The sequence below is a fragment of the Budorcas taxicolor genome, chromosome 10 (genome assembly GCF_023091745.1).
Source record: "Budorcas taxicolor isolate Tak-1 chromosome 10, Takin1.1, whole genome shotgun sequence".
Classification (NCBI taxonomy): Eukaryota; Metazoa; Chordata; class Mammalia; order Artiodactyla; family Bovidae; genus Budorcas; species Budorcas taxicolor.
In genome coordinates, this window is record NC_068919.1 from 63994393 (window position 1) to 64020418 (window position 26026).

Here is a 26026-nt window from a genome sequence, read left to right on the forward strand (position 1 = left end):
AAAAGATGAATGACAAATGGAAAACATCTTGCAAAACATGACACACAGTAAGTTAATTAAAGAACTTATTAATCAAAAAGTGAAATGAATCATCCAAATAGCAAAATACAACTAATGAACAAATAAATGTGTAAGCACATCTATTATCAAAGAATTAAAAAAGATAGTAAAAAATTATAGTAAAGTAAAAAAAGAGAAAAAATTTTTGAAAAAATATTTTGTGATAATGCACTCACATCTTTTCCAGGTATCAGTCCCTCTTTTCTTCCTTTTAGTCAAGTTTGTTTTGTTTAAAGATTTGTCTATTCTCAACGCCTCCATTTCTTCAAGTTCTACTTAAACTTCAACTCATACCCATCTGCCTGTCCCAGAAGTTCATCTAAGTCACCAATGATCTACATTTCACTAAATCCAAAGAAAAATTTCCAGTCTTCACTTTTCCTGACACTGTTTCAATTGCTTGTCAATTGTCATTTCAACTGACACAATTTCAATTGCTATGTTTTATTTCACATCACTGCCTCAGGTCTGACTGCTTTTGTGCTTTGAGAAGTAAAAAAACATATTTAATAATCTTGCCAAAAAAAAAATAATCTTGCCAGATCATTCCTAATATATAATTATTTATTAATGAATACATGTCAACTCAGTCACTTTAATAAAAGTTAGTTTAACAGGGTAGAAACTGTCATTAAACTTAATGCATATTTAAAATATACTGAAGATAAAATCTGAACTGTCTATTTTAAATATAAGAGAAAAAGTCAGAGTCCCAACATTTTGACTAACTCTAATAATATTTAACAAATACCTTTAGAAAATCCCAGTTTTTGAGTAACTGTTCTTGCAATTTTAGATGTTGTTGCATCACTATAAAGATATACTTCATCCACACTGTGCCAGTCCACGTGGTTTCGACTCAATTTGAAACTATGAATAGCTGTTGCAAAAAGGAAAAATTTGAAGGTCTCCAAGACAAACTTCATTTAAGTGAAAATTATAATACACAGATTTTTTTTGAATGAATATTTTAACTCAGTTCAACAAAAAACTGTTTTATTGAAACATATATTGATGTGAAACAAGTCACGGACAGGGACTTTATTTTATAAATTATTAAACATGCTATAGGAAAAGGCAACTTGTTAGAACAACATGGAATAAAACTGGCTCAACTACCATAATTTTAACCTCTTTAGGAAATATACTTTGATTATTAAAGAACTGCTTTCTCAGGTTATGTGATCATTCCTTAGGTCTAAGGGATATACACCTTCATGAAAGTCCTCAGTACCTTTGACATAGAAACTTAAGCTCCATTTCTTTTGTTGACTTTACTTTTTGTTCTGTGGAAACTACTCAGCATAAGATAAAACAAGACTCAGGTGAAAAAAAAATTATCTTTAAACTGGGAAGATAATAACCTAATTTATTAGAATATAAGGTATTTTGGAAATGGATATTAAAGCCAATTATTACTGGATACTGCTCACCATAACAGAACTCCAAAGTTGAAAGAGTTTTTAAAAAGAAATCAGTTTTTTCCTACTATTATGTTCAAATTAGTATGGTTATTTCATTTCTGTAATGAGGTATGCTTGGTGAAAATGAGCTCTAAAGAAAAAAAATAGCCAAACCTATATTCTCTGGGAATAAAAAACTCTGCGAGGCAGGGACTATACCTTAATCACTTTGTATCACTACCACCAAACACAGTCCTAGCATACTGTTTGACATGTATCACAAATTTAGTAATGTTTGTGGAAGTAACAGATTAAGGTAATTCTCAAAACATGTCCACCAATTCATCTTTTGATAATTCTTATAGTCTGAAGGACTTAAACTTTTCTCTTTATCTCTTATATAGAGGTAAGAAAAATTCACATACCTTTATAAAACCAGTCACCTTCAAATCATTGTGCCAATTTCCTTAAAATACTCTTAGAGCAAAATATTATGTCCCATTATATATAAACACACAGAGGTATAAAGAAAGGGATTAGGTGACTTGCCACAAAACTAGCTAGTGACAGAGTCTGACTCTTCTGTTGAAGGATAAGGAAGAGTCCTGGTCAAAATCTAAGACCATAAGACACATTTTATGAAAAGGTATTTCTTACTAGAACACAAAGAAAAGCAAATCCTTGTCAAGAAAATGTACTTCGGAGTTATGGTTAAAAATGCCATTTCAAAAATTTATGAAAAACCAATTTATACCTTCCTGACCTACATAACTACTAACATTGAACATAAGACCAAGATGCAATTAACATAACAAACCTGAATAATACCTTCTCTGGCAAACAAAACAAACACAAACCCAGTGTAAAAACTCAGTCTTTTAACTAAAAGAACTTTCCATAAATTAAAAAATCTTTTGCAAGAGTTTAAGTTATTTACTTTCCTAAATCTATGTCTGATCCTTAAGTCAGTACTTTAAGCCTTTTAATCCAATGTTTCAAAACTGCATTTTTGTTAAAACAGTTCTGAGCAACACATTCTTAAAACATTAAAACTGTAAGACCAAGATATTAACAGTGTTAAGTCAACAAAATTTTGTGTCTCTCTAAACCATTCACATTGTCTTAAAGCATGTTAATACTGGCAAATATCCCATTGCTGAACTATATACATGGTTTGCAAATGTTTATACCACTTATAATTAATACGAACCAAAACAACACACTGGATACATTTCTATAAAACTAAGAATTTCTGTGTTCTAAGTACAACTGAATGCTATAGACGCAACTGAAAGCTACAAGCCAGGAATATATCTACAAGGAGAAATAAAACTACAATTACTGTACCTTGGGAACGCTTTCGTTTAAGACCTGCTGCCTCTGTACTCTCCTTATATCCTCTCCATTTGAACAGAGAAGGGAGGGAGAAGGGAGGGAGGTGGTAGACAACTAAGAAAGCAAAAACACTGAGCTTCAAAGTAAATTTTAAATGAGGTTTACCATTTTGCCTTTTTGTTGTATTAACTTTAAAAAATTAGTTGTATTTGACAAACATTATTCTAGATGTTTTATATAAATTCCAATTAAAAAATCAGTGCAGCAAAATATTAGTTTAATAATGTTTATCAAATATAGGCTTCTACTTTTACTGAAAGTAAAAAGGCAAATGATATTTAAATATATCAGTTAAAGACACCTACATGATCACCATTTTTAACATCTTTGTATAGATAGAATAAAAAACAAAACGGCATTTTTGTATGCATAAGAGATTAATAAAACCCCATCTTTACAATACTAAGGTTATTTACTCTCACCAAATTTGTGATTATGACACAGCCAACATCTGATGTACAAATTGAAAATGCAATAAACAATATTAAACATCTAATGCAGCTTTCCTGAGAAGATACCATAGTACACATTCTACTAGATGCTTTCCTTTGCTGAATAGAGCCTTCCTGTAGAAATATTCTCTTCACAACTCTATTCAACAAAGTTGTTAAAATATTTTCAAAAATGAAAAATGAAACTTTTCAAAAAAATTAAACTGAAAGCTCTACTTTGAACTGATTTTTAGTGATAAAATAATGAAAGATTTATTAGTGACAGAATTACAAGAAAAAATTATTAAAATATATGCTGTGACATCTTGCAAGTATAAAACAGATAACTGAGTAAAGCCAGACACAGACTTGATATTTGGCAAATCAGTAAATAACCTTAAAGTCAACACTTTCCCTGTCAAATATTGCTAGTTATATATCAACAAATTTCTTCACATTTTAAAATAAGCAATTATTTAAAAAATCCACTAAGAATTAAATCTTACAATCAATTTCTCTACAGTCCAGTTAATGAATCACAGAATCTTTATGATTTAGTTCCAATTTGATTCCCTGATAGCTCAGCTGGTAAAGAATCCACCTGCAATGCAGGTGACTCTGGTTCGATTCCTGGGTTGGGAAGATCTGCTGGAGAAGGGACAGGTTACCCACTCCAGTATTCTTGGGTTTTCCTGGTGGTTCAGCTGGTTAAGAATCCACCTGCAATGCGGGAGACCTGGGTTTGATCCCTGGGTTGGGAAGATCCCCTGGAGAAGGGAACGGCTACTCACTCCAATATTCTGGCCTGGAGAATTCCATGAACTGTGTATAGTCCATGGGGTCGCAAAGAGTCAGACACAACTGAGCAATTTACATACTTCACACATTTGATTTTCATCCTCACTCTCTTCTACATTAATTAATGTGACATTCAAAGATTAAATACTGCTCAAATACAAAAATACTTAATTCCAACTGTATAGTACTAGAAATTAAAAAAAATCTTATATATAAAGTAAATTTAAAGATACATGTGATAAAGGTAATTGAGAAATGCCTACAAGGCATTTCATAACTTTATATGTAATTAGGTGATTATAAAAAAAGTATAGATAATAATTACAAGCTGAATTAAAACATCAGGATTATAAAAATATTTTGCTGTCACAGAAGGGTGGAAAATGACAACCACAACAATTTTCTTCACTGAACATATTTCTTCTTTCATGTGCTTTCTCGTCACTTACTAAGGGGTAGATATACCACTTGCAGGAAGAAAAATCATTAGGAAAAAGCTAACATATCCAAGTAGATCAAATCTGACATACACTTGAGACTTTACTGCTCGAACAAACCCTAGACTTACAAGTCTACTAGCAAAACTAATGATGCCCTCTCTAAGAAATAACTAGAGGGAAACATATGGACCATCCGATCACACTTTAAAATTATGTAAACACTTTCTAAAAGCTAGTCAATATATAAAAATGAGAGCTTTTACCTAAAGGAATACTAATGTAAGGATTAACAACAAGACAAATATCCCAATATACTAAAATCAGAGGAACATATTCAAAACATTTTCACAAAATTTAAAACATGCTTATTAACCTTCTTCTCATATTTAATTCTTATTTTCACTTGAAAAGCATTTGCTTTGTTACAACATCCTGTAGCATGGAGAGTTTCATTTTTTCAACCCAACGCAAAGAATTAAGTACCACTGCAAGCAGACACAAAAAGGTGATCCTTTTTGTCCTTTGATCCTTCCAACAAGGATCACTAAAATAAAGTTATAGTTAAGAATTCTTACATTGTGTTTGTTAGCTAAAGTATGCACAAACTCAAAATACAACTGAAAATTCTAATTAAATGCTAACATTTAATAAAACTTTTCATTTATGTATTAAAGTCTTACACAGCAATGAAAAAGATTTTAAGTACTAAGACACAATGTCTTCAATAAATATCCTTACTATAATTCATGTCTTACAGAAATGTCCTTGATTATATAATTCTGAAAGCAGAGTATCAAAAAGGAGGTTGCTGAAGATATACTACTCCCTAAAATAGAATAACTTTATATAACTTTTCCCTTTGCAAAAGCTGGCAACCTGGATAATCTCAACTTCAGGGGAAGGAGGTTTGCACATCTCAAATCTGCCAACTAGAATGAGAAAACTCCTGTCAATCTTCTTGGATCTCAGAGAACTAAATACATACATTTATAAAAATTGATTAATAATTAAAAGCTAGAAGATAGGAATCCTGTTAGCTCAGTTGGTAAAGAATCTGCCTGCAATGCAGAAGACCCCGGTTCCATTTCCCATTCCTGGGTTGGGAAGATCTGCTGGAAAAAGAATAGGCTACCCACTCCAGTATTCTTGGACTTCCCTTGTGGCTCAGCTGGTAAAGAATCTGCCTGCAAAGAGGACACCTGGGTTTGATCCCTGGGTTGGGAAGATTCCCTGGAGGAGGGAATGGCTACCCACTCCAGTATTCTGGCTTGGAGAATTCCATGGACTTCATGACTCTTTCACTTCATGACTCTTGTAGACACATATAGTTGGATTGTGCATTCCAAACAAATCTGTCAGTCTCTGCCTTTCAATTGGAGTGTTACTTCACTTATATTTACTATAGTTTTTGATATGGGTGAATTTAGGTCTATCATTTCCCATTCATTTTCTTTGTTTTATCTGTATTTCTTGTTTCTCCTTTTGTTTACATATATATATATATATATTTTTTTTTTTACTATTTTAATTTCTCTACTGGTCTGAAGAAAAACAAATAACATCTTTTTACTGTGGAATAATTTCAACCTACAGAAAAGCTGCAAAAATAGTACAGAGAGTTATCACTATCATATATATCCTTCATCCAGCTTCTCCTAATGTTAGCATAATTATATAGTACAATGATCAAAACTAAGAAATTAAGGTTGGTATAATACTATCAGCTAAAATACTGACTTTATTCAGAATTTTCCAGCTTTTCTACTAAAGTCCTTTTCTGTCTTTGGATCCAATCCAAGGTACCATGTTGCATTTTGATGCTATGTTTCCTTAGTTTCCTCTAAATTATGATGAATTCTTTAATCTTTCCTTGTCTTCCATGGCTTTGACACTTAAAAAAAATTTTTTTTCAGCTTTACTAAGGTACAACTGACAAAATTATAAGAAATTTAAAGTTTACATTATGGTGATTTGATAACACTATTAAAAGGATCCTGACTCCATCTGGTTAATTATGACCTTGACATTTCCAAAGAATACTGGTGAGTTATTTTGTAAAATGTCCCTCAATTTGGGTTTGTCTGATGTTTTCTTGTAATTGGATTGAGGTTATACAGTTTTTGACCAGAGCAGTTGTAGGACTAATTCATTTAGTTCAACCATTTTTTACTGATTACTGCTTGGATAGATAAATTATAAAATGAGTGAGATACTGCTCTAGGACTTTTAAGTATTTACAAAGTAACTTATTCGAAGCCCTGCCTTTATTTTAGACTCAAGTGCTTCCCTGGTGGCTCAGATGGTAAAGAATCTGCCTGCAAGGCAGGAGACCAGGGTTCAATCCCTGGGTTGGGAAGATCCCCAGAAGGAAATGGTAATCCATTCCAGTATTCTTGCCTGGCAATTCCACAGGCAGAGGAGCCTGGTGGGCTACAGTCCATGGGGTTGCAAAGAGATGGACATAACTGAGCGACTAACACTAGCTCTACAATAACTTTAATCCCCAGTGAACTTCTAGCTTTCATTTGTTAGGCTGCCAGATAAATGTATCCTAGCCTAGGAAGGTGAGGTTGGAAGAGAATCATTTTTTAACTCAGAGAAAATGAAATTTAAATCACAAAATACGATTATATTTTGGGGGGGTTTATCTTTCTTTGAAAGATAAATAAGTTATGCTAAATTTCAATCAATTTAATTCAGTGTTTACTCTGAGATTAGTAGGATAATTAATAAGAAAATAATAAATATATTCAGTGTATTTGTGTCAATAACTACACTAACCAAGATACAGATAAGGTCAGAAGGAAAAGGAATTAGGATTTTATTTGAATGTCCTTCAAGGCAGGGGGACTTTCCTTGTGGCTCAGCTGTTAAAGAATCTGCTTTATGCGGAGAGACCTGGGTTCGATCCCTGGGTTGGAAAGATCCCCTGGAGAAGGGAAAGGCTACTCACTCCAGTATTCTGGCCTGGAGAATTCCATCGACTGTATAGTCCATGGGGTCGAAAAGAGCTGGACACGACTGAGCGACTTTCACTTCAAGGCATGAACTCTAAGTTTCTTAGGAATTCCCCAGAGAACTTAAAAAGAGTTCCTGAATAAGTTTTTTTTAAATTTTAAATGATTAAATATGACAATTTCTCAGAAAGCCTCATTTGAGTAACTCCACTGCACTGTGATTGCCAATTCTATTTTATATCTCTTTTTCAAGAATGTGTAATATGCACTGTCTACTTTGTTATCTTGTATTTATTCTCTGTAACTTCTCATCTGCAGGCTTTGTCATCCCCAATGGCTTAAAACTCCTTGAAGGACAAAAACCTGTGTTTCTTTCATGAAAGTAATGAGCACAGTACTATTTGCACAAAGAATACTCAAAATCTTCTAGCAATATGAACAGTCAAGGCTTTACCTAGATACAATAAGAAAATTTAAGTGGAAAAACTATTTTTCCCCTAAAATTAATAAAATAGGAATTTCAGAAGCTTAAACGTAAGAAGTTAAATAATCAAAAGATAATACTTTTTTATTTTTGTATTGCAAATTTGAGTTATTTTTCCAACAACCTAGCTTTTTGGACAGCAAATGTTCTTTCTTCAAGACCAGTGATAATTTGCAAATGTACTACAGAATTTCCCATAATCTTCAAAGTCAAAAATCACATTTTAATACATAAACGTATGTTCTGTGTAATACTGAATAACAAAATGGCTGGAAATTCATGACAACAGTACATACACTGAATTGAACTTTGTTGATAATAAAACATCCTGATGTTTTATGCCACAATATATTTTAAAAAATCAATTTTTCTTCTAATGAACCTCAAAAGATCATCAATTTGAAAGATTACAATACAAAAGTGTTCTATATTTTAACGATTTTCTATTATCACTAATTAGAATTTTACCACCCAATCTGTATCTTTAAAGCTATCAAAAATTACCGTAATATCCTAGACTGACAAGCTCAAAGACATGCTGAAAAATTTTCTCATACAAATAAACCATGTTCTTTTATCAGACTTATTTAAATGACTGGCTCATAAAATTAGAGCACTTTGAAGAAAATTTGAGTATGCTGCTCCATTTACCATTTCAGATTCCAAGCAGATGGGATCTAGAGATGAAACAGAGCTAATGACTAACTTCTACAGGGCGAATTAGCAAGTGGAAAAGAAATGCTTTGAATATGGTATGAGAAAGGGGGACAATATACTCATTTTTATTTTTCATACTCATCCTTTTCCCCCTTGAAGCTCTTGGGTTTTTCCCATGCATTAACAGTAAAGAATCTGGGAGTATAAACTGGGTTTGTTAAGGTGAATTGCTATTTTTGAGAGAAGACTTAAGGAGAATTAATAGAAAGGAAAAAATCTAGAATTCAGTCTTTTCCAATAGAGATGAAATTGTGAAAAAAGTTCAGCCTTTCAAATACTATGAAGTAGGTTTTTGTGATTATTTAGAATGGTGATGAGAAGTTCTAAAACATGTCAGTCACCAATGAAAGATCAGACATATACAAAATTTGATATTTGTGCTTTAATCAAAGAATTGTTTTTATGGCAGTCTTTAAATGTAGACACAGCTCTGCCTTATAGACACTGAGCTGTCCTTATATATTGATATTTAAGAACCTTGAGCTTGAATTTTACAGTGAAATAAGAACATATTTGACTCTAGGGATTAGGAAAATGAAATACTTAAAATTCCTAGAGTATGGTATCTGGCATATAATAGACATTTCTTAGATTTAATTACCGATTTACTTAGAAGCCTCCATTTTCCTCAGTTATGTAGAGTTTTAAAGATATAAAACACACCTGATTTTAAGCTTATTGTTAATGGACATGAGTTTGAGCAAGCTCTGGGAGATGGTGAAAGACAGGGAAGCTTGGTGTGCTGCAGTCCATGGGGTTGCAAAGAGTTGGACATGACTGAGTGACTGAACTGAACTGATGTAATATAAACAATTACTTCCAACTACATAATTCATTTCTTCCAAGCTGGACTTTTGAATTTCTTGATCAATAATTGAATTTTTCTGCTTTATAGATGTTTTACAAGGGGAGGGAGAAAAATCACTAATTTATATTCTAATTCACTCGCTTAAGTAGGTCTTGCCAAGAAACTTCCCATACAAAGGCAAACATGGATGAAGAAACACTTTTAGGAAAAAAAAGAGAAATCTACAAATTCTAATCTACCTATACTGTTATACTCACCAGAATAGTTGATCCCACTGCCTGCAGTAAATGAACAATAGAAGTATTTTTAACTTGACCACACAGTTTGAATTTTACTCAAGATCAGACACATAATGAAACACGATCATCTTGGCTAGTATGTAAATATTTTAAACTATTGCCAAAAAAAAAAAAAAGAAAAGAAAATCCAAATGCTGAATAAGGAAATACAAGGAGTAGATTGTTTCAAATTAAAAATTGATATGGTTATCAATATCAAGACAGCTAGACAGGACTTACACAAAGGAAATTAAAGCTTTTTTAAAAAACTTCAGGAGAACCAACATTAAAATATTAGCAAAACTCTTTCAATAGAATAACAAGGGATTTTTTAATAAGTTCAATTTTCTTTGATAACTAAAAAGCTACTCAAAAGGACTAATTCATAAAGCATATTACAACAATTTGTACATTTATGGTAAATCATGTTAGTGTTATATCAGTGAAAGTACACGTTAAGTAAAATAAAAATGGAAATAGTTCAGAAATTTATAACAGTTTTTAAGTTCTAAAACAACAATCAAATGTTTGAAATAATCAGAAATCGTATAAATTTTTAACACTTCTGAATTACTATTTCAAACTTAGGAGCCACTCTAAGTTTTATCAATAACTTACTTGTTTATAAAACATATTAAATGTATTAATTGGTCTTACCATCTTTTCCATCTATGGGTTTCGACACTTCAATATCAAAACTTTCCTGCATCTGCTGACCTCTAAAACGGCTAAGATGTTCTTGCTCAATTAAATTACTTTCTTCTTCTTCTAGTGGCTGCCAGGTACCATCAATAAACCACTGTCCACGCATTACTGGTATTTTATCAGACTCTGAAAAGAGAAACCACAGAATTATGTTTTATGATCCAACCTCCCAAGAAGTGACATACTAACTACAAGTTTATATTTTGCTACTGCTATGACAAAAACAGACTTTTGTGACCCAATAGAATCATTTAAAGTTTTAAATTTCAGATTTCAAGCCATAGTATATAATTTTTTTTACAACATATAATTTTACTTGCATTAAATATTACACATAAAAGTTACCTGAGGTTAGAAAGGGAGAGGAGCAGTTATCTATATAACTGAGGCCCCAAGTAACCAAATCAGTAGGCTAAGTGGTTGATAAACTTCATGCAAGACTCTATTGATAATTCGAATGTCTTAGAAAATACTGAGATAAATTCCCACAAATAGTTTAGAAATAGTATATTGTAGTAGTGTGGTACATTCTTTAGGGCTGCTTTAGAGATCAAGGGCTCCCAGTGAGCATACAGAAACAAGTGAAACCTTTAATTACAGTAGATTACTCACCCATTTCAGGAAAAAATTAAGAAAATTTTTTTTGAAAAAACTGAATGCTTTTTTGATTAAACACTATCTCCAAAACTTAATACTTTTAGTTGTTATTTATAAACCACGACTGTCATCTAAGTTATCCTGAATTCTTTAAAAAAAAAAAACAACCCATAAAGCAAAGCAAAACAACAAAAGCCTAAAAATAAACAGAGTTGGTGGTTTAGCTACACATAGAGAAATTACTTCAAGTTCGGATTCAAAAGACAGTAATTTGTATATATATACTAGGATATACCCTATGGACAGAAGGAACTGCAAATACATCTTAACCTTTTGCAGTAGCTATACTAATTGTTAATGATTGTAATAATATTGGTATTGTTAATTTCAAAGTACAAGTATTAAGATGAATAATTAATTTTGTTAATATCATTAGAAACTAAGATTTTACTTTTTAGCACAAGTAAAAAGAGATACAAATATAAAAGTCAAAGAAATAAACCTGTATTTTAAATTTCAACTAAAAATGTCAGCATGAAATAATGATGTATATTTTCTCTTAAAAAAAAATATATATCCTAAGCTTTGTGTACTGAAAAGACCTAGAAAGACAGACCAACCCTGTGTAAGTGAGCAATCATGATATAAAGATTGTGATCTCTAAATATCATTTCCCATTCGCATTAAAAGAAACCAATGGCCAATTCCTACTTTGAAACAGAAAATTTATTAGATGATCATGAATCACTTATACCAGACTTGTACTGATGTATTTAAAATCTATTATGTGTTTCTATTTTTTCTTGCATTATCCTTTATTCTCCTGTAGCAATTCTGCGATAGTCAGGTGTTTGCTGTATTTGGTGGAAATTCAAAACTATAAATTCATTGAGAATTACGGGGTTTTAACATAAAGCACACTGCTGTGTTTGATTTTTTTTTTTACTAGATTCTACTTTGTCTATCAAGATTACAACAACTGCTTTCTTATTGTTTCCATATTCCTGTGATGTTTTTGCACATCTCTTTATTTTTAACCTTTTTCACTATTTTAGATGTGTTTTTCTTTTGACACGTGAGTTAAACCCACTTATGTTACTGATATAACTGGTATGTTTGAAATATTCTTCTATAATCACTGTTTTTATTATTCCTACTCTTCCTCCAGTTGATGATTTTGCTTTTCAAAAAAGTCTTCCTTTGGTATTTAGGAATATTTGCATTTTTGGTTCTAGTGATGACTTTTACACATTCATGTGTGTTTTTATGTATTTTAAAGCGTCCTAAATCTCTTTTTTGTTTACTTAAACTTTTACTATGTGGTACCATTTTAAATGGTACCCAAAATTCCCACTTACTATTTACAATAGGGAATGATCTTATTCTATTTTTCCTTTGTCTCCTGACTCACATATAACAATTGTACCCATATCCCCACCACTGTTTTAGTCTTGGATCTATAATCTGTTAAATTCTCATTGTTTTTCTATAGCCTTGATACTTGAAGGACAGGTTGGCAAGCTTGAACTGGGCTTCCCTGAGTTTTAAAAAATGCTGTTTCACTGCAGCTTTCCTTTGTATATCATGTCTAGAGAAGTCAGATGCAAATCTAATTTTTTAATTAGTAATGAGTTTTTTTTCCCCCACCAAGGGTCCAGAAAAAAATTTACCTTCAAAATCTAAAACAGTTTTTCTAGTCTCTAAACTCTAACAGTCTATGTCTCAGAGTTCATTTTTTGGATCTATCTGCCAAGGTGGGCGGGTCCTTTTAATTTGTAGATTTCAGTTTTCCTCTTATTTCTTAAAAGTTTCCCTGGACTATGGTTTAATATTTAGTTCTGTTTCACTGATTTCTCCTGTAGTCAATCCAGTTATAAATACATTGGGGCTTCCTTTGTCTATATTGTATTTTAAGCACTTTCTCTCTGAAGCTTTTCACTTCTTTCATCTCATTTTCATTCTTTTGGTTGTTTTCCTTTCTTTTATCGGTGCCCCTTACATTAACATTACTTTCATCAATGTCCCTATTAGTATGCCCATAAATTTCAGAATACTTGGTTGTTGTGTTACATGTACAGTTTCTCTTGTTTTGTGTTTGCTTTTTGGGGAAGAACTATAATCAGTGGAAATGTACTGATTCACACTTTCTGCATTCCTCTTGCAGTAGCTTTGTATGGCATTTATTTCTGTTCATGAGTATTTTAGGGACAGACTTCTTAGTTTCAGAGTGTCTGCTGCTGCACATTATTAAGAGAAGCTCCTGTAGTGGTGGTAGGGGTGGCAGTGGTTAAGTGAAGACTGGGCTGGTGTTCCTTGTTTTTCTTTCATTTCTCCAGGACCCTTCATTTTCTCCTTACTTCTTTCCTCTTACTGTCACCGCTCCAAAGAGCAGTATCCTTTTCTCCTCTCCCACCAGCAATGTTTCTCTGATGCTGCTATTTCTGTCCCTCTCACTTTCACACACCCTCCCTACAGTTCAGTAGCTCAGTCGTGTCCAACTCTTTGCGACCCCATGAATCGCAGCACGCCAAGCCTCCTTGTCCATCACCAACTCCTGGAGCTTACTCAAACTCATGTCCATCGAGTCCATGATGCCATCCAGCCATCTCATCCTCTGCCGTCCCCTTCTCCTCCTGCCCCCAATCCCTCCCAGCATCAGAGTCTTTTCCAATGAGTCAACTCTTCGCATGAGGTGGCCAAAGTACTGGAGTTTCAGCTTTAGCTTCATTCCCTCCAAAGAACACCCAGGGGTGATCTCCTTTAGAATGGATTGGTTGGATCTCCTTGTAGTCCAAGGGACTCTCAAGAGTCTTCTCCAACACCACAGTTCAAAAGCATCAGTTCTTCGGCGCTCAGCTTTCTTCACAGTTAGTGTTATTAATTACCAAGCTTCAAGTCTATGGCCATAGTTTGCTTGTTGTGTGGGTGACATTTTCTTTCTGTGAGTGGTTTTCTGCTTCATTTTAACCTCTGATCTCTCTTCTTTCACTGTCTCTTAAAAAGCAGAGACTTTGCCAACAAAGGTCTGTATAGTCAAAGCCATGGTTTTTCCAGTAGTCATGTATGGAAGTGAGAGTTGGATTGTAAAGAAAGCTGAACGCCAAAGAATTGGTGCTTTTGAACTGTGGTGTTGGAGAAGACTCTTGAGAGTCCCTTGGACTGCAAGGAGATCAAACCAGTCCATCTTAAAGGAGATTAGTCCTGGGTGTTCATTGGAAGGACTGATGTTGAAGCTGAAACTCCAATACTTTGGCCACCTGATGAGAAGAGCTGACTCATTTGAGAAGACCCTGATGCTGGGAAAGACTGAAGACAGGAGAAGGGGATGACAGAGGATGAGATGGTTGACTCAATGGACACGAGTTTGAGCAAGCTCCGGGAGTTGGTGATGGACAGGGAAGCCTGGCGTGCTGCAGTCCATGGGGCCACAAAGAGTTAGACACAACTGAGCGACTGAACTGAACTGATAATGTTTGGCATGTCTATATATACATGGTTTTAATTTTATATTGGGGCTTCCCAGATGGCGCTAGTGGTAAAGAATCTACTTGCCAATGCAGCAAACACAAAAGATGGACATGACAGAGAGACTGAACTGAACTAAGCCTCTCCTTGCCGCACTCTCCAGATTCAGAGGTTTACAGCAGTAACAAGAGCTGCTGTAACTTGCTGTTTCTTTACTTACAGCTAACTTAAAGTTTATGGTATTGTCCGCCCTGTAGTAACGTTGGATGTGTCACCTATGTATGGTTTAAATGTATGTGGCTTTTGGGGAAAATGTGTGGAGATTAACATTTGGATAGCTTCCATTATCCTCTAGATCCAAAAGCTCATCTCATTTAATCTTCAAGATAGCAATGACGCCCCGTTTTACAAATGCGTAAAATGAGTCTTAGTGAACCTAAATAATTTGTTTAGAGGCACACTGTTAAGTATTACGAGAACCAAGATTCCAACCAAAGTTTGACTCCAAAGTTCATTCAAACTCTCTACCATACAATCAACCTATATTCTTAAACAGGAGAAGTCCCTTTTTAGCTCTCTCCCTAAGAAATACAGTCTATTCAGTTGTAATTTTAAAAGAAATAATTTGGGAAATTTTACACTGCTAGGCTATAATGAGACTTACAAACCAGAGCCAAGCATGCTTCTCCAGAAAAACCATGGAAGTGAAAAAGCAGAGTCAAAAAGAGTAAAACAAATTTTATCACACATCTATACTCCCAAAACTTTTCTCCTCTTAAGTCTAATAAATCTAAGCATTTATTCTTTTCGATGGATATTCTGGGAGCTTTACACCTAACCATTAAATTCCACCAATATGTGGTCAAGTACTACATCTTTTTGGTTCAGGCCTCTGTCTCAAACTCTAAACCCAAACATTCAACTGCCAATTAAACGACTCCTAGTAGAGCGACTTAGCAGCAGCAGCAGCCGAACAATTAATAGCTACCAGAATCACAAAAAGCCATGGGACACACGAAGTTCCTGGAAGAAACAGAATACAAATCTGTTATTCCATCTGTATCATGACAAGTGGTGTACTGACAGTATTTAGCAGGTCACTCAAGACAGAAATCTGGGATCATCCAAGATGTCTCCTCTTTATATGTGCCTTACAACTATGACTGGACACACAATGAGTACTATTTATCTTCTAAGTCACCCTCAAATTCACCCCTTACTCATCAGGTTTTGGGATGTGGCACTACTGGTATCTAGGCCAGGGGATGTTGCTAAAGAGAACAGCTACCCCCAACCCAAGCTACAGCAATGAATTATCTGGCCCAAAATTTCAATAATGCTGAGACTGAGAAACTCTGGCCTAGCAGTACTTTTTAAAACCTAAAAACACATGTATCTTTTATAGATCAATTCTAGAAATACGCTTTATAGAAACTCTTACAAAAATGCCTAAAGATATACTACAAAGGCATTTATCTCATTTTATAATAGAAAACAAATAAAATCAAACAAAATGACCTATAATTTCTACCAAGAGATGATTGAATATATAAATGATGCTTGGCCCAATAGGTATTAAAAATATTCATTAAATACATCAAAATATGAGTGGATAGTAATCCACAGTGAAATAATATTCAGAAGACATGGAATAATGTCTAAAATTAAAATGAAAAATTAAATCATAATATTACATGCATATATATTTGTGCATGTGCATATACAGTTATAAATAGTATAATCCTGTTTTATAAAAGTATACATTGGTATATGTACTGAAAATAAGTGGAGAAAAATACCCTATGCTATTATTAACAGGTATCTTGGGGAGGTGGGACTATAAGGAGCTTTCTCCTTCTACATTATAAATGTCTATATGTTTGGCGTCAGATATGCAGATGACACCACCCTTATGGCAGAACACTTAGCAGAACTAAAGAGCCTCTTGATGAAAGTGAAAGAGGAGAATAAAAAGCTGGCTTAGAACTCAACAGTCAAAAAACGAAGATCATGGCATCCAGTCTGATCGCTTCATGGCAAACAAATGAAACAATGGAAACAGTGACAGACTTTATTTTGGGGGGCTCCAAACAAAAAATCACTGCAGATGGTGATAGCAGCCATGAAATTAAAAGATGTTTGCTCCTTGGAAGAAAAGCTATGACCAATCTCGACAGCATTTATAAAGCAGAGGCAATACTTTGCCAACAAAGGTCTGTATAGTCAAAGCTATGGTTTTTCCAGTGGTCATGTATGGATGTGAGAGTTGGACTATAAAGAGAGCTGAATGCCGAAGAATTGATGCTTTTGAACTGTGGTGTTGGAGAAGACTCTTGAGAGTCCCTTGGACTGCAAGGAGATCAAACTAGTCAATCTTGAAGAAATCAGTCTTGAATATTCATTGGAAGGACTGATGCTTAAGCTGAAACTCCAACACTTTGGCTACCTGATGCAAAGAACTGACTCACTGGAAAAGACCCTGATGCTGGGAAAGATTGAAGACAGGAGGAGAAGGGGACGACAGAGGATGAGATGGATGGCATCATCGACTCGATAGATATGAGTTTGAGCAAGCTCTGGAAGTTGGTGATGGACAGGGAAGCCTGGTGTGCTGCAGTTCATGGGGTCGCAAAGAGTCAGACACAAGTGAGCGGCTGAAATGAACTGATAATGTTTGGCATTTCTATATATACATGGTTTTAGTTTTATACCGGGGCTTCCCAGATGGTGCTAGTGGTAAAGAATACACTTGCCAATGCAGCAGATGCAAAGATGTGGGTTCAATCCCTGGGTTGGGAAGATCTCCTGGAGTAGGAATCCCACTTCAGTGTTCTTGCCTGGGAATTCCATGGCCAGAGGAGCCTGGTGGGCTACAGTCCATGGGGCTGCCAAGCTGGACACAATTGAGCATGCACAGTTTTATATTCAGTGTGATTAATCTTTTTAAATTTTTAAAAAAATTTATGTATTTATATTTATCTTTGGCTGTGCTGGGTCTTTGTTGCTGTTTATGGGCTTTCTCTAGTTGCAGCAAGCAGGGGCTAGCTACCCTAGTTGTGGTGTTTAGGCTTCTCATTGCAGAGCATGGGCTCTAGGGCACTTAGGCTCAGTAGTTGCAACATGCAAGCTCTACAGTTTGAGTTCAGTAGTTGTGACATATGGGCATAGTCGCCCCATATCATGTGGAATCTTCCCGGACCAGGGATTGAACCTATGTCCCCCACATTGACAGGAGGATTCTTAACCACTGGACCACTAGGGAAGTCCTGGTGTGGTTAATCTTATGTATCAACTTGACTGGGCCAAAAGGTACCCAGATATTTGGTCAAATGTTCTGGGTGTTTCTTGACAGTGTTTTAGTTTTATTTATTTATATTTCATATTTGAGTACAGTCTGTTAGCAATGTTGTGATAGTTTCAGGTATACAACAAAGTGAATCAGTTATACATACACATCTATCCTTTTATAAATTCCTTTCCCATTTAGGCTATTACAGAATATTGAGTAGATTTCCCTGTGCTATACAGTAGGTCCTTGCTGGTTGTCTGTCTTAAATACAGCAGTGTGTACATGTCAATGTGAGGATGTTTTTGGGTGAGATTGACATTTAAATCCACAGACTTGAGGAAAGGAGACTGACCTTCATAATGTGGGTAGGCAGCCTCATCCAGTCAGTTGAAGGCCTGACTAGAACAAAAGGCTCACGCTCCCTCAAATAAGAAGGAATTCTATCTGACAGCCACCAAGCTGGAATATTAAGTTGTTCTTTTTGGTGATCTTTGAACAGGGATACTGGCTCTTCCTGATTTTAACAGTGGCCGGTTGGCCTATGGATTTGAATTGGGACATCTCTGCAGATTCTAGACTTGCCAACTTCCCTAATTACATGAACTGATTCCTTATAATCTCTTTTATTCTCAGGAGAATCCTTATATATTCAGCAAAAAAAAAAAAAAAGATCACATATTTTGGAAGAAACTGCTAGATGCCTATCCTATATTTATTTTCTCTCTCTTTCTTATAGCAGAACACCAATTTATCCAGGGCAGTAGTATGCTCAATAGAAAGACCATTTCTAGTCTTCTTGGGCAACTAGGTTTGGTCATGTGATTGAATCTGGGTGATAGGATACAGCAGAGTTTACTGGTGGTATAGCTCTTTGACCCTCCCCTCTTACCTTTTCTGCTTCCTATGTCTTGAGCTCTTGAAGCTCTTAGATCAAGTCACAAATGAAAAGCTGAATAGCAGAAGGGACCTCCATTCCCGATTACAGTGGAGCTGCCACATAGCTCCGAACTTGAGATATCTATACTTCTTTTAGCTAAAGCCTCTGTTTTAGAGAAACAGACCCTTTTGTGTTTAAAGTCACTGTTATTCTGGCTTTTAAAAATTATAAGCAGTAGAACCTCATGCTGATAGGGACTTGCATAGATATATACTTGAAATGTCACTTCACTTTGTAGTTAATGGAATAGAAAGACCTAGATACATAGCCAGGGGCCAGAGACAAATTTTTCAAAGGGTTAATGGATTAATAGGCTATTAACAAAGGTATTATGTTTCATTTATAACAATACTTATCAAGAGTCAATTTAAACTAAATATAAAGACTAGTACTTATCATGACTACTTGCCTGGAAGAAAACAACCAGGTAATTATAACTCTTAGGTAAATCATGATAAAAGGTAGGTCTTTACTGGACCCTAAAGAAAAAATGTGGGTCTTTCTTGACAAGAAAACCATTGCAAGGTGCATTTTCCACTATGAACACTTTATTAAGCAAGCCTGAGTGGCTCTCTTATGTGTGGGTAGAGGAATTCTGGCAATAAACATTTTATGTATTAAAAAGCTACACTTATACCAGAAGGCAGAGGGAACAGTTATAAGATTCCTAAAGGACTATTTTCAAGAACTATTTAAACCCGTATGGTATGATATGCACAGAGAGAAAGTCTTGGCACTTTTCCTCCAGCTTAGGTATGTCCTTACAGGTTCACCCACTTAGGGTCCAAAGCATGCCTATAATTCACGACTCTAGAAACTTCCAGGGAAAATTTGACCACACAGAACTTAAAGAGGAAGGAGGTCACAGAGTAAGGGAAAATAGGAATGGCAGAGTGCTGCTATTCAGTGGAAGAAGAGATAAGCAAGGATGAGAGACATAAGAAAAGCAGAAGACACAAGGAAAAGTGAAGGAGATATGAGAGACGAGGCTAGAAAACGAAGAGGTGGAAGATTAAGAAAAATACGTTGTCATTTAGTACAGCTTGTTGTAAAGCTACTATCCAGTACTACACACTCTGAATATACTTTTCATAGAATTAATGCTGTAAATGATGGCTAGGGTGCCAGATCAACCCCACAGAGGCCCACTTAAACCATTATGTGGCTAACATATTGATGAACTACTTCTACCAAACTGTCCTTTGTAACAGAAGAAGAAGGGGTTTCTCTCTGGTTCCAGTGTGCTCACCTTTTGAATTCTTGCAGTGTGTGAATTGTATTTTTTAGCAGCACCCAGGTGCTAACAGCAGTGGCACCTTCCCATGGTCAGCTTCAGCCAGGACCACAACTCTCCAGGTTTCACAGTGGAATATCACCTGCCAGGCACCTCCCCTTGAACTACTTCTCCTACACCCCTACAGGCAGCCTGTGGTGAGTTCCAAAGGAAGCCTTCCCCCAGCACTGGTGATTTCCAGCAGTCCCAGAGGGGCAGCACCTGAAACCGCTGCCACACCCTCTGGGTCAGAATCTCAGCACTGAGAGGTAACAGCCTTTTCCTTGGGTACTCTATCTCAGTCCTAGGGATGGTGGCTGCTACCTGCATCTGCTATTTCTGATGTTTCATCAAGAATAAACCACAAATTTGGGAGAGGGGTTATTTTTGGACTGAAGAAGAGGGAATGGGAGATGTCACAGAGGAGATTTTGATTACATCTTTAATGTTTAATAAGCTAAGCAAGGGAGAATACTGATTGTTGGTTATGTAATCTAGACTTTTGTGCATATATGGGATAATTCACATTAAAATCAATATTAAAGTTAACAAACTTTCTCAAAACATGAGTGACAGAGTAAAAACTTTATGTATGAAACTAATTATGTTTAATTGGTAAATAGAGTGAAAGGTAGTAAATTAAGAAGTAGATAACAAAACGCTGCCTTCCATTCTAATACCTGAACACTCGCTCATTTACTAGACAGGAACTATGTTCTAGAGGAATACTGTAGGACAAAGGTATCTAAATAGTCACTGTCCTAATCATCATTTAGCTTGGCTACAAATGTTACAACTCCAAAATTTCATTAGTTGTGAGCAATCATAAAAAATTCCACCTTATGAAAGAAGTACCTATACCTCAAAACACATTGGGGAATCCCACCTGAAAGTAACAATTACATTAAAAATACTAACTTGATTTAGGCAAAAGCTACTGTTAATATTTATGACTCACTGAGTTTAAATCCATTTCATAGAGGTAAGAAACTCTGGACAATATAATTATACCTTAAAAACTATTCACTTCTTTTAAGAAACAAGGCCATAGGGGTTTTAAAGAATATATTTCTTTAAATATAAGACATTTCTTATGTCTTAATTAGTATAACTGTAAAGTTGAATAGTTCAGTTCAGTTGCTCAGTTGTGTCTGACTCTTTGCAGCCCCACGGACTGCAGCACGCCAGGCCTCCCGGTCCATCGCCAACTCCCAGAGTTCAGTTGAATAAATGGTTTGTGTGTGTTAGTTGCTCAGTTGTGTCCGACTCTTTTCAACACTATGGACTGTAGCCCACCAGGCTCCTCTGTCCATGGGATTCTCCAGGCAAGAATACTGGAGTGGGTTGCCATTCTCTTTTCCAGGGGATCTTCCCAACATAGGGATTAAACCAGGGATCTCCCGCATTGTAGGCAGATTCTTTACCATCTGAGCCACCAGGGGGTACTTAACATTAAAATGCGTTAGTTGTTAAAATGCAAACTTTCCTGACAATCTATCCTAGGTGAATCAGGTAGAAATGAGATACACCTGAGGGGCCTGCCTATTAGCAGTTCTATAGAATAAGAAAATAATGTACTCGTGTCTAAAATATTAACTGAAAGTTGATCATCTGTAGTAAGTAGTAAAATACAATGCGAGATTGCATTTATCTATGTATATCAAGGCTCAGAAGTAATTTCGACTCTGTTCCTTGTACTTCACCTAAAGTTATTTTTGCAGCTCCTTCTATGACATGTGATTTAGAATTTTATGTTTTAGCACAGTTCATCCAGTTCTTTGTCCTGTATCATGTTTCCCAAGGACTATCTGCATCGATGTTCAGAATGATGGTTCTCTAAGAAGTAGCCAAAGAGGGAAGAGTGATATTAGAGTTTTCCATTCACACAGTTAAAATTATACGGAAATAAAAGCTTAACTCTCAATAGATGGCTATTATATTTCTTAAAGAGTCCAGATATCTGAGGTCCTATTTAATGCACTGGAGAAGGAAATGGCAACCCACTCCAGTGTTCTTGCCTGGAGAATCCCAGGGATGCCAGAGCCTGGTGGGCTGCCGTCTGTGGGGTTGCACAGAATCAGACAAGACTGAAGCGACTTAGCAGCAGCAGCAGCAGCAGCAGCAGCAGGGTACAGAAATACTACTAACATTATAATTTCCAAAGGTTGGCCTTGCCTCCAATAGTCAGTCAAGAGAGTTTATTTGAATATATAAGTGTAATGAATATAAAGATTACCTAGATATAACTAAATGTAACAGGCACTTAGAACAAATATTAATGATTGTATAGTTTATTCTGATGTATGGTAATCTGGCAAAAATTAGAAAGCAATATAGAATAAAGCAATACAGAATTTTATATGCCTATATCAATATTTCTACCAATTTCCCTTAGTTCTCTGGCACAAGCAATTTCTACTTTTCACCACTTTGAATTTCACCTGTCCCCTAAATCAGGGATATCAAAAAGTATCTGCATTATGCTTTTCATCCTATTAATCCACTCTTCCGTCAGTGATTCAACATCTTTTTTTAAGCACAATCTCCCTTTACCAAGGCAAACTCCAAAAAGTAGAATTGTAGGTTATATACAGTGGCTATAAAAATGTTTTCCCCTGCTTTACTTTTTAACTGAGCTTTTAGGAATATATTGTGGGAAAAAAAGAAGAAACTGTATCTACACCTTTTGTCAGTGTTGAAGTTCTTCTTGATAACATGCACAGTTTAAATTTCATCAGACTCATGAAAAGATAAAGGTCTTGGGTCAGATTCCCCAACAACCAGGGATTCAAGAACTGCCTACCCTCCACATCTCTTCTGCCAGTAATCTTCATCTTAGGCTTCCTGTGAACATATGCTGCATTTCCCTCTCTCCTTTTAATCCCCCTACTCTTCTCACCCAGTGACCGTACTTCTCAGAGGATTTCATGATCACCACAGCATATCCAGCTTTTCCTTGTTCTCTACAGAGAAGAATCAGCCCTAGGGTTTCAGACATCAAAGATCTTAGCAAAACAGAAATTAGAGGGTGTGATGTGAGGATAAAAGACCCAGGAAATACAATTTTGAAGAGATTTGTGACCCCACGGACTGTAGCCCACCAGGCTCTTCTGTCCATGGGTTCTCCAGGCAAGAATACTGGAGAGGGCTGCCATGTCCTTCTCCAGGGGATCTTCCTGACCCAGGGACTGAACTTGCATCTCCTGCATCACAGGCAGAGTCTTTACTGTTTGAGCCACTAGGGAAGATATAATTTGGGAGAACGAAGAGTACAAAAAGTCTTTTTAAAGGCAAAATAGTAAAGGAAGAAAGAAGAGAAGATGGTGATGACAGATGGAAGAAAGAAAAACATACTAATCACTCTGAACATTTATATAAAGTAACTTGCACAACATGCAATATCACATTTGAGCTGTACACAAACAAGGCGGATCAATAACTGATATCAGTTTTTAAACTAATGGCACAATGCAAAGGGAAAGAAAAGTCCTGAATGCCTCCATTGGATAGTGCCAACTCCTGCCCTCCGTACAAGTCACCCACTATTCATTCATTATCTTTGTGCTGCTTCAGTAGGTCACTGAAAAATAGTCTAAAGCAGGCTTAATCTGGAATGGAGCTCTCAGAAGACTTTTGCCAGGGTTCTAAAAACCTGAACAAATAGAATTCCAATGATACCCAAGGCTGCTTTCCAGGCTGAACGAGTGGGAGATAATGCAATTCTCCAACAGTTTTTCAGAGTCAGGCTGCCGGGCGCCAGCGTGAGGAATCCTGCCGGTGGCAAAGGTCATGAGGAAGGAGGCCTGACATTACGCAAAGCAGGATCAAGCCTCAGAAGTGCCCCTGGACATTCTCGAGCATCTACCCCCAAAACCAGAGCCTGCCTACCTTACTGCATTATGCTTTCACCTACACTGCTGACATTATGGGGGGCTGTCCCCCACCACCTCTCTCTGAAGAGGAGTTAACTTAGAGCTCCAATTAATAAATCTCCTGGGTGTGACAAGAGTGTTTCAGTCCACAAGCTCCTCTGATGGCTCTCTAGCCTACCTGACAGGTTTGTCTGGCCACATGTGATTGTTCACAGCCTCCCAACCGTGAGAGGCACGAGATGCTCTAAACTTTCTAAAACAAATTCTTTTGAGAAGTTAGAAAATTATTAGTATAGTATTAGTGAGTTAGTTAGAAATTATACTGGTGGAGGGTTTTCATTGTTGAGCCAATATTTGCTGCTAAGTGTCCATATCCCTTGCCCCTTATACACAGGAATATAACTAGCATACAGGAGAAATAAGTATTAACCTTGATATTAATCACATTAGACCTTAGGCTAAGTAAATTCTTTTCTTGATTATAGCTCACTGCACCTTTACCCTGTAGAAATGCAACTTTATCTGGTGCCTTAGGAGGGTGGTGCCTAACTTAAGAAAAATCACCTTTGGAGAAAATAAGTTTTCTGGTTGACTAATCATCATCAGTTCAGTTCAGTCGCTCAGTCGTGTCCAACTCTTTGCGACCCCATGAATCGCAGCACACCAGACCTCCCTGTCCATCACCAACTCCCGGAGTTCACTCAGACTCATGTTCATCGAGTCAGTGATGCCATCCAGCTATCTCATCCTCTATCCTCCCCTTCTCCTCCTGCCCCCAATCCCTCCCAGCATCAGAGTCTTTTCCAATGAGTCAACTCTTCTCATGAGGTGGCCAAAGTACTGGAGTTTCAGCTTTAGCATCATTCCTTCCAAAGAAATCCCAGGGTTGATCTCCTTCAGAACGGACTGGTTGGATGTCCTTGCAGTCCAAGGGACTCTCCAGTCTTCTCCAACACCACAGTTCAAAAGAATCAATTCTTCGGTGCTCAGCCTTCTTACAGTCCAACTCTCACATCCATACATAACTACTGGAAAAACCATAGCCTTGACTAGACGGACCTTTGTTGGCAAAGTAATGTCTCTGCTTTTCAATATGCTATCTAGGTTGGTCATAACTTTTCTTCCAAGGAGTAAGCATCAGAAAGGGTCATAAAATGTTAGCAGGCCTCTTGGCCAGAAGATGATGTAAATAACCTGAGAACTTTGTATATCGGAAGGAACGCAGAAAGAAAGCGTGGTTTCAGTAAGGGTCAGGACTGCTGACCCCGCGTGACTTTGTATTTTCCATTTATCTCTATGTATAACTAAAAGTATAAAAGTGGCCCTGGAAAATAAAGAAACGGGACCAGTTCCTGGAAAGACTGGTTTCCCCCGTGTGGTCTTTTCTCATTCTCTTCTTTTCTGGCTGAATTCCCATCTGGAGCGCGGAGGCTCGCCAAGCCTACTAATTTTGCCTGGGCTTCTAAGATCTGAACGGAGGGGCACTTTGTGTTTCCACTCCTTCGGGAGACCGGGAAGACGCCTGTGGCCTACGTAGGTGGTGCAAACCCCTTGTCTCGGGGTTTTATTGGTTCTCCACGTAAACAAAGTTATTAAGCCTCTTTTCTCCACTAATTTTCCTACTACATTATTCTTTTCTAATCTCTTTCCATATCTTTAATTAAACAATTTTCCTCTAGACGCCGACTCTGTCCCTGCTTTGAATTCCCTGGATCCACCAGGGCTGGACCCCGGCATCAGGTGTCTCTAGTCTGTATAGTTCTGCTTTACTGGAGGCAGAAACTGATCAAGAAAGATTACCTTCTAACAGCTTGGACTCTATTAATTTCCCATGATACCCTGTGATTTATAAAGGATTATTACTTATCAAGGTTGCTGCTGCTGCTGCTAAGTCGCTTCAGTCATGTCTGACTGTGCGACCCTAGAGACGGCAGCCCACCAGGCTCCCCTGTCCCTGGGATTCTCCAGGCAAGAACACTGGAGTGGGTTGCCATTTCCTTCTCCAATGCATGAAAGTGAAAAGTGAAAGGGAAGTCGCTCAGTTGTGTCCGACTCAGCGACCCCATGACCTGCAGCCTACTAAGCTCCTCCGTCCATGGGATTTTCCAGGCAAGAGT

General features: G+C 36.4%; 1 protein-coding gene across 1 annotated transcript in view; it reads right to left on the reverse strand.

Moving 5' to 3' along the window:
- The window catches only part of DDHD1 (DDHD domain containing 1), a 68784-nt gene that overhangs the window by 37753 nt on the left and 5005 nt on the right, over positions 1 to 26026 (reverse strand). Inside the window, exons 2-5 of the mRNA XM_052647025.1 lie at positions 10429 to 10602; positions 9751 to 9771; positions 2811 to 2912; positions 812 to 940 (exon numbers count right to left, since the gene is read on the reverse strand). Of these exons, the coding sequence (XP_052502985.1) occupies positions 812 to 940; positions 2811 to 2912; positions 9751 to 9771; positions 10429 to 10602 (426 nt within the window). The remainder of the gene's footprint in view (positions 1 to 811; positions 941 to 2810; positions 2913 to 9750; positions 9772 to 10428; positions 10603 to 26026) is intronic.